The sequence below is a fragment of the Rhinopithecus bieti genome, unplaced genomic scaffold (genome assembly GCF_001698545.2).
Source record: "Rhinopithecus bieti isolate Rb0 unplaced genomic scaffold, ASM169854v2 scaffold_53422, whole genome shotgun sequence".
Lineage (NCBI taxonomy): Eukaryota > Metazoa > Chordata > Mammalia > Primates > Cercopithecidae > Rhinopithecus > Rhinopithecus bieti.
The window spans coordinates 1,386,254-1,395,745 of NW_016821178.1; the positions used below are offsets into that span (position 1 = coordinate 1,386,254).

A 9,492-nucleotide genomic window follows, 5' to 3' on the forward strand; every position below is an offset into this window, starting at 1 on the left:
TGATCCGCCCGCCTCAGCCTTCCAAAGTGCTGGGATTATAGGCGTGAGCCACCACGCCCGGCCAGGTAAGGCTCTTAAACAACATCACTGACAATCATCAAGGACTATGTTGGAAATGAACCAAAGCAGGGGTTCTTGAACTTGAGTATGCATCTGTATCATCCAGAGGGTTCATTCAAATACATTTCTGACTCAGTAGCTCTGGAGTGGAGCCTAAGGATGTCTAACAGACGCTGAGATTGCTGTTCTGGGGCCCATACTTTGAGAACCACAGCACTGAAGGGACTGGGACCCCCGCTGGCCCAGTAACATCATCTTTAGCAAAGGAAAAGCCACAGGAGGGGGAGCAGGACAAATGCCAGGGACAGGCGAGCAGGTCACAGGAGGTCCCCAGATCAGCCTGCTTTAACCATTTGAGTTTGCTTACCACGGCAGCAATTTCTGCTCCGGCTCTGTGGTTTAAAGTAGCCAGTACGACTGAAGCAATAAAGAAAAGGAAAGTGCTGAGTCCAGTGTTGACCAAATCCTAGAGAGAGAGAAACAAAATAAAACAAGTGAGAAGAACCATTCCATCTTTGCTCTAAAAGCAACTGAAGAACTTTCAAAATAAGACCTACAATACCCAGCCTCCCTGGTGGTCCATATTTCAGTCTCAGTGTCACAGGGTTACTGGTCACACAAAAGAAGGCAAAGTTTATGAGACTACATGATAAATCATCACCACAAAATCTGCATTTTCACCAACCCCACTACCCTTTCTGAAGAAATACTAACCAAAATTGGTAACAGTAATTGCCATTTAGAGGTCTGGTGCCATCTTTTAAAAACCACACTCAAATCATCTTGCTATGGACAAAGCTCTCCAGGGGTCCAAATGTACTAAAACTGGTGAAAATCCCTCCAGCATTCCCCGCACTCACATGGGACATTCAAAACAAACTTTCACACATAGAAAGCACACAGCCAGACCTCACGCTCTTTCTCAGTCTTTCAAGCCTCTATGTCACTAAAGCCTGGAGAATTTTCTCCTAAGTTTCTTGCACAGCACACATCCACCATTTCATAGATTTAACTCCTGTCTTATTTGTAGAAGGGAACATAGCACGGTAATGAAAGGTCACAGCCTGAGCAGGGTCCAAACCACCCATATGACTTTGGACAAGCTACTTTGTTTCTGTGCTTTATGTGAGAATGTACCCCATTCCTCCCAGAGTTGTTGAAGGAATTAAATGGAACCATACAGGTGAAGAGCCCAGCATGGTGCCTGGCCCATAGCTATGGTTGCTTACACATTTACTGTCCCTTCTATTATCACCACTTTGGCATGAGGCCCCCAGTAGCCTGGGTCATAACAGAGTACCTCTAAAACCTCTATAGGAAAAAAAATTTCAGGAAAAAGCCCAAACTGCCTGAGTGCCAGGCTGATTACACTATAAACACCTGATGGGTCCTCTGGTCTGGCCTGGCTCCAAGGTCGATTTCTCTTTTCGAAGATGTAAAGATGGCTGGTGCGGTGGCTCATGCCTGTAATCCCAGCACTTTGGGAGGCTGAGGCGGATGGATCACTAGAGGTCAGGTGTTCGAGACCGGCCTGGTGAACATGGTGAAACCCCATCTCTACAAAAAATACAAAAATTAGCTGGGCATGGTGGTGCACACCTGTAATCCCAGCTACTTGGGCAGCTGAAGCATGAGAATCACTTGAACCAGGGAGGTAGAGGTTTCAGTGAGCTAAGATTGCGCCACTGCACTCCAGCCCGGGTGACAGAGCGAGACTCTGTCTCAAAATAATAAAATAAAATCTAAAGAGACAATGCTGGCATCGTAACAGTGCTGAGCCTTGCAGCAGACACCCAACCTGCTCCTGGCTCACGGAAAGCTCTGCTCAGATACATCTGCCAGCAGGATGGGTTTCAGCTATGACCTGCATAAGCCAGGGCAAATTTTTCACAAATTCAAACCAGAAAGCATTTAGTTACACTCAGCTCTGGTAAGATGCTATAGGGGTAAAAAGAGAATATAAAATATACTTCCCAAAGCAAAGACTATTCAGAAACAAGGGGAAAATATAATACACTGTGAGGTCAAACATCAAATAAAACAGTATCGACATTAACAGTGACTATATAAAAATAGAGATGCAGCAAAGGGCTAGAAAACAAACAGGCCAGGCACGGTGGCTCATGCCTGTAATCCCAGCACTTTGGGAGGCCGAGGCGGGCGGATCAGCTGAGGTTGGGAGTTCGAGACCAGCCTGACCGACATGGAAAAACCCCGTCTCTAATAAAAATACAAAATTAGCTGGGTGTGGTGGCGCATGCCTGTAATCCCAGCTACTCAGGAGGCTGAGGCAGGAGAATCACTGGAACCCAGGAGGTGGAGGTTGCCATGAGCTGAGACTGCGCCGTTGCACTCCAGCCTAGGCAACAAGAGCGAAACTCCATCTCACAAAAAAAAGAAAGAAAAAGAAAAGAGAAAACAGTCAAAAATGTTAAAGTTGTAGGAGTATCCATAGTTTTAAATTTGTGTTAGCAATGATCATTAACAATAGTGAATGGAGAATGAGATGATGAATGGGATCAGTGAATACAGGGAAAAAAATTTCAAAAAGCCTATTTTAAAAAGATACAAAATAATCTTCCAATATGATCTGAGGCTAAGGGACCAGATTAAACCAGGGGAAAAAAATGCCAGCAACTGCCAATAAGAGCATAACATATCTGCCTCCTCAAATCCCACTGAATTATATTTAAATACTGAAGCACTTGCTTAAAAGATGAATCTAAATATAATTGAGCTTCTAGGGCTGTGCTGTCCAACAGGGCAAACACTAGCCATGTGTGACTAAAGTTAAACTAATTCATATAAGATTAAAAAATTCCACTCTTCAATCACACTAGCCACAATTCAAGTGCTCAGTAGCCACACGTGACAAGTGGCTGCCTCAAGGGCAGAGCAGATCAGAAAACATTTCAATTATCAGAGCAGCTGCTATGGCACCACACTGCCCTCAGACCAATGACTAGGTCACAGAGATGGGGAAAGAAGGACATGTGAAACACTACCATGAGGGTGCACGCAGCCAACTCAACTGCAGGACCTTCTACAGGATAAATGACCCAGTTTTCTAACAAGTCAACAGAATAAAAGAAAAGAGGGGCCAGGTATGGTGGCTCACGCCTATAATCCCAGCACTTTGGGAGGCCGAGGTGGGTGGATCACCTGAGGTCAGGAGATCGAGACCAGCCTGGCAAACATGGTAAAACCCTGTCTCTACTAAAAATACAAAAATTAGCTGGACCCCATCTCTACTAAAAATACAAAATTAGCCATGGCCAGGTGTGGTGGCTCACACCTGTAATCCCAGCACTTTGGGAGGCTGAGGTGGGTGGACTGCCTGAGCTCAGGAGCTCGAGACCACCCTAGGCAACATGGCAAAACCCCATTTCTACTAAAACACAAAAAATTAGCCAGGCACAGTGGCATGCACCTGTAGTCCCAGTTACTCGGCAGGCTGAGGCAAGAGAATCGCTAGAGGCCAGGAGGCGGAGGTTGCAATGAGCCAAGATCTCACCACTGCACTCCAGCCTGGGCGACAGAGTGAGACTCCCTCTCAAAAAAAAAAAAAAAAAAAAATTAGCTGGGCATAGTAGCATGCGCCTGTAGTCCCAGCTACTCGGGAGGCTGAGGCAGGAGACCTGCTTGAACCCGGGAGGCAGAGGTTGCAGTGAGCCCAGAATGCGGCACTGCACTCCTCTGAGCAACAGAGAGAGACTCTGTCTCAACAACAACAACAAAAGCGCAGGGCTGGGGGAATGGAGCTGTTTGCGGGGACCTTGTGTGCATCAAGATTTGAACAAAACAAATGTTGGCCAGGCGCGGTGGCTCACGCCTATAATCCCAGCATTTTGGGAGGCCGAGGTGGGCGTATCACGACATCAGGAGATCGAGACCATCCTGGCTAACATGGTGAAACCCTTTCTCTACCAAAAAATACAACAAAAATTAGCCACGCCTGGTAGTGTGCACCTGTAGTCCCAGCTACTGGGGAAGCTGAGGCAGGAGAATGACGTGAACCCGGGAGACACAGCTTGTAGTTTGCCGAGATCGCGCCACTGCACTCCAGCCTGGGCGACAGAGCGAGGCTCCGTCTCAAAAACAAATTAAAAAAAAGTAAAAAGACATTGTGGGCCGGGCGCGGTGGCTCAAGCCTGTAATCCCAACACTTTGGGAGGCTGAGATGGGCGGATCACGAGGTCAGGAGATCGAGACCATCCTGGCTAACACGGTGAAACCCTGTCTCTACTAAAAAATACAAAAAACTAGCTGGGCGAGGTGGCGGGCGCCTGTAGTCCCACCTACTCGGGAGGCTGAGGCAGGAGAATGGTGTAAACCTGGGAGGCAGAGCTTGCAGTGAGCTGAGATCCGGCCACTGCACTCCAGCCTGGGTGACAGAGCGAGACTCCATCTCAAAAAAAAAAAAAAAAAGACATTGTGAGACAAAGGGGAAATCTGAATATGAACTGGATATTAAATAAAATTAAATATTGCTAATTCTGTTGGGTATGACAATGGAATAGTGCCATTTAAAACACAGCGCTGTATTTTAAAAAGAAAGGTAGTGAGGAAACAAATGACAATGTTAAGCAACTATTGAACAAATACTTTTAAAAATGTGTATTCCTACCTAACACCTTAAAACAAAATAAATCAAACAGAATAAAATTACGTTTAAAAGCAAAACCACAAAAGTATGTGTGTGTGTTTAAATAACCCTGGTCAAGAAGAACTTTCTAAGCATTATACCAAATGCAGAAACCTTCAAGTATAATCTTGACAAATATTAAACCTTAAATAACCATTTGACAAAATGGTCAACATTGGCCAGGCACAGTGGCTCACGTCTGTAATCCCAGCACTTTGGGTGGCCGAGGTAGGTGGATCACTTGAGGTCAGGAGTTCAAGACAAAACTGGCCAACATGGTGAAATCCCATCTCTACTAAAATACAAAAATTAGCCACGCGTGATGGCAGGTGCCTGTAATCCCAGCTACTTGAGAGGCTGAGGCAGGAGAATTGCTTGAACCCGGGAGACGGTGGTTGCAGTGAGCCAAGATCACGCCACTGCACTCCAGCCTGGGTGGCTGAGTGACACTCCGTCTCAAAAACCAAAAAACAAAAACAAAAAAAGCTCAATATCTTTAATTTATAAATAGCTCTTGCAAATTAATGAGAAAAGTAACAAAGTGAGAAAAGACATATATAAGCAATTTGAAAAAGACTACTACTGGGTAATAAGCAGGAACAAATATTCAAATTTACTTATAGCCAAAGAAATGAAAATTAAATTGGCAGTCATATACTACTATTCACCTGTGGGACTAACAGACTATACACCTGGGGTAAGCGTGTGTGTTGGAGAGAGTGAGAAGACCAACAAGAAGGGCTTCAATGACACAACTTCCTGGAAAACCACTGCCAATAGGTATCAAGGGTTTTAAAGAGGTTCATGTCATTTTCCTATGAATCCTACAGTTGGAAATCCATCTTAAATATCATAGTGGAGGCTGGGAGTGGTGGCTCATGCCTGTAATCCCAGCACTTTGGGAGGCCGAGGCAGGCGAATCACCTGAGATCAGGAATTCTAGACCTGCCTGGCCAACATGGCGAGACCATGTCTCTACTAAACAAATACAAAAATTAGCTGGGTGTGGTGGCACATGCCTGTAACCCAGTTACTCGGGAGGCTGAGGTAGAGGAAACACTTGAACCTGGGAAGCAAAGGTCGCAGTGAGCTGAGATCGCGCCACTGCACTCCAGCCTGAGACACAGAGCGAGACTCCAACTCGGAAAAAAAAAAAAAAAAATCATATTAGGGGCCAGGCACGGTGGCTCCTGTCTGTAATCCCAATATTTGGGAGGCTGAAGTGGGTGGATTGTTCGAGACCAGCCTGGGCAACACGGCAAAACCCTGTCTCTACAAAAAATTCAAAATAATTAGCCAGGCATGGTAGTGCATTCCTGTAGTCCCAGCTACTTGGGAGGCTGAGGTGGGAGGATTGCTTGAGCCCAGGAGGTCGAGGCTGCAGTGAACGGAGACTGCGCCTCTGCACTGCAGCCTGGGGGACAGGATGAGACTCTGTCTCCAAAAAAGTAAATAAATAAATGATTTAAGGCAAAAAGGTCTAAGTATAAGGAAGCAAGCAAAGTGCTCAACAGGGGAGTTGTTCAATAAAATGGGATTTCCATAATGGAACACTATGCAGTCATTAAAAATAATGATGTTGTATATTTAACATGGAAGGTACAATAATTTAAATGAAAATTTAAATGGTTCTATTTTTCTGCACTCACATATCACAACACAATGCATAGGCGAAAAACAGTCTAGAGAGAACAGTTTAGGATTCATACTCAAGTGTTTTAAGTGGTTACCCTTCAGTGGGTCATATCACGTATTTTTAAACAGCTTTATTGAGATATAATTCACATACCATAACATACACCCAATTAAAGTATACAATTCAATCACAATGTAATTTTAGAACGTTTTAGCACTCCAAAACAGCCTTGTACGCATTAGCAGTTATTCCTCATTCCTCCCCCAACCCTAGGCAACCACCAATCTGCTTTCTGTCTCTATGGATTTGCCTATTCTGGACACTGTGTGTGTGTGTGTGTGTGTGTGTGCGCGTGTGTGTGTGTGCGTGTGCGTGTGCATGTGTGTGCGTGTGTGTGAACTCTGCCACAAATATACAAATATTCTGGACATTTCATACAAATAGAATGATATAACATGTCTTTCGTGCCTGGCCTCTTCCATTTAGTATAATGGTTCTAAGGTTTATTCATGTTGTAGCATGTATCAGTACTCATTCCTTTTTATTACTGAATAATAGTCCATTGTATAGATACACCACATGTTATTTATCCTTCATCAGTTGATGGACATTTATTTCTACTTTTTGGTTATTACAGATAATGTAGCTGTGAACCTACAAGCTTCTGTGTGGACAAGTTTTCATTTCAGTCATCAGATGATTTTTTTTAAATTACCTATTCTCTTCTAGTTTTGGGGGGTTTTTTGGTTTATTTTTTGTTTTGTTTTGTTTTGTTTACAATAAGCACTTATTATTCACACAATTTGAAAGGCTCAATACTGGAATACTGCAAATCTTAGTCAGCATCAAGCACTTGAGTTCCTGGGCCATGAAACAAATCAAGGCTGAACTGATAACAGATGAAATATTTGTACACAGAATCAGCCTGGGGCTGTCACTGCAGTCCTGGTTGGCCCTCAAACCAATATGCTGTGTGGCTGGCTCTAGCCTCTGTCCTACACATCCAGGAGACAAGAACGTTTGCAAGCACTCGGCCCACGCTTTGCACTCACTTGTGCTTGAACGGCCCCAGGATCAAAGGGACAATTATAATGTTGATGACAGTAGCAGCTACTATCTATGCAGTCACTGTACCAATCACATCACTCCCAGTGAATTCTAACTTAATTATGATCCAAAATGAACAAATTTTGTTCTACTTTCATAGATGAGGAAACTGAGTCCCAGAAAGAATGAGTGCGCTATAATGAAAAATATTTAATCAAATCCTTGAATCTCGTGAGTGATATGAGCGTCTTTTGTTATTCATAATGAGTCCCTTTCAATCATACCCAAGTTTACGCTAATGAAGTGACTTTTGTGGGAACAGGGTGGTAGACAACTTCAGGATAAGGACAGGTCACCAGAAAAGCCAGCCAGGTGATTAGAGAGTGGGAATTTTCAGCCCCATCCCCTGGACCTCCAGGGAAGTTAGAGGAGCTGGATATTGAGTTCAATCACCAAATGGCCAATGAGTCATGCCTACCTAGTGAAATCTCCAGAAAAAATACCTAAACGATGGGGTCTGGGGAGCTTCTGAGTGGAGCTCATTCTGACTCCATAAGGACGGAGGCTCCTGCATCTGACAGCCTCACTCTATGGATCTCTCCCATGTGGCTGTTCCTGAGTTGTATCCTTTAAAACGTATCAGTGATTGTTTAAGTAAAGCACCTTCCTGAGTCCTGTGAGTCACTGCAGAAAATGACTGAACCTGAGGAGGGGCGGTGGAAACCATTGAATCTGTACTCAGCCAGACAGAAGTGCCTGGGTGCCCCTTTTGCAGCTGGTGTCTAAAGGGGGGCCATCTTGTGGGACTGGGCACTCATCTGTGGGATCTGTGCTAACTCTGAGAGTTAGTGTCAGAATTGAATGGAACTTCTGAAAACCCAGTCAGTGTCAAAGAATTACAGGACAGCTTGGTGTGGAAAATGTATTTGTTATCAGAAAAAAAAAAACAAAACACAAGGGCTCAGGGCTCAGCCAGTGGACCCTATGGGTGATTGCCAACTGTTCTCAACCCACCACAGCACCCGGCCTAGGTTCTGAGATAGAGGCCTAAGAGGTCTCCGGGGCCACAGACCCCACTAAGAAAAGGCGACCAAAGCGGAAGAAGAAAAACAGGACAGTGTGGGGGGTGCGAGATGAGAGAGTATGGCAGGAGGGACAGAGTGCCCCATAGCAGACACTGCCAGGATGCTGGGTAGGGTGAGAACCTAAGAGCAACCAGAGGATCCAGGAACACGGAGGCCCCATCCCAGGCTCTTGACCAGGGGACTTTCAATGCTGCCAGACTGGAGTGGGCTGAAGATGAATTGGGCAAGACCACCACATAGTCAGGATGGTGGACTGGGGGAAGGGGCAGGAGGTGTGTTTGGCTGGAAAGTACACATGAGAAGCTTCTGGGGTGTTGACAATCTCCTATTTGTTGACCCAGGTGGTGACTGTATATTAAACTCCATATTTACTTTCATAATTATTTCAGAATTTGACAATAAGAGATTAGAAAAGAGAGATTAGGAGAGGGGGAAGTAGAGAAGGCAGGTGCAGAGCTCCTCTTCAGGGAAGTCTGGCTGAGCTGGCCCTGGGCTCTAGGGCCAGTTGAGTAGGAGCCACTGGCAGGCTTTTGGGATGGGGGAGGATCAGACATGACTTTTAGATAGCACCACATCCCAGAAGTGAAGGGGAGGAAAGGAGGAGCCCTGTGGCACTAATCAAAGTAAACAGGGGTGGAATATGTGAGTGTGTGAGCTCCTAGGACACAGAGCAAAACAAATATCACCAGGTGTGGTGGCTCACGCCTGTAATCCCAGCACTTTGGGAGGCTGAGGCGGGCAGATCACCTGAGGTTGGGAGTCCAAGGCCAGTCTGATCAACATGGAGGAAACCCCCACTCTACTAAAAATACAAAAAAATTAGCCGGTCATGGTGGTGCATGCCTGTAATCCCAGCTACTCGGGAGGCTGAGGCAAGAGAATCATTTGAACCCAGAAGGTGGAGGTTGTGGTAAGCCAAGATTGCACCATTGCACTCCAGCCTGGGCAAGAAGAGCGAAACTCCGTCTCAAAAAATAAAAAAGTATATATATATACATATATATATATATATATATATA

The 9,492-nt window shown here is 45.1% G+C and overlaps 1 protein-coding gene across 1 annotated transcript in view; it reads right to left on the reverse strand.

Moving 5' to 3' along the window:
• The window catches only part of CMTM4 (CKLF like MARVEL transmembrane domain containing 4), a 93,023-nt gene that overhangs the window by 8,806 nt on the left and 74,725 nt on the right, over positions 1 to 9,492 (reverse strand). The window contains exon 3 of the mRNA XM_017860249.1: positions 428 to 526. Coding sequence (XP_017715738.1) covers positions 428 to 526 — 99 coding nt within the window. The remainder of the gene's footprint in view (positions 1 to 427; positions 527 to 9,492) is intronic.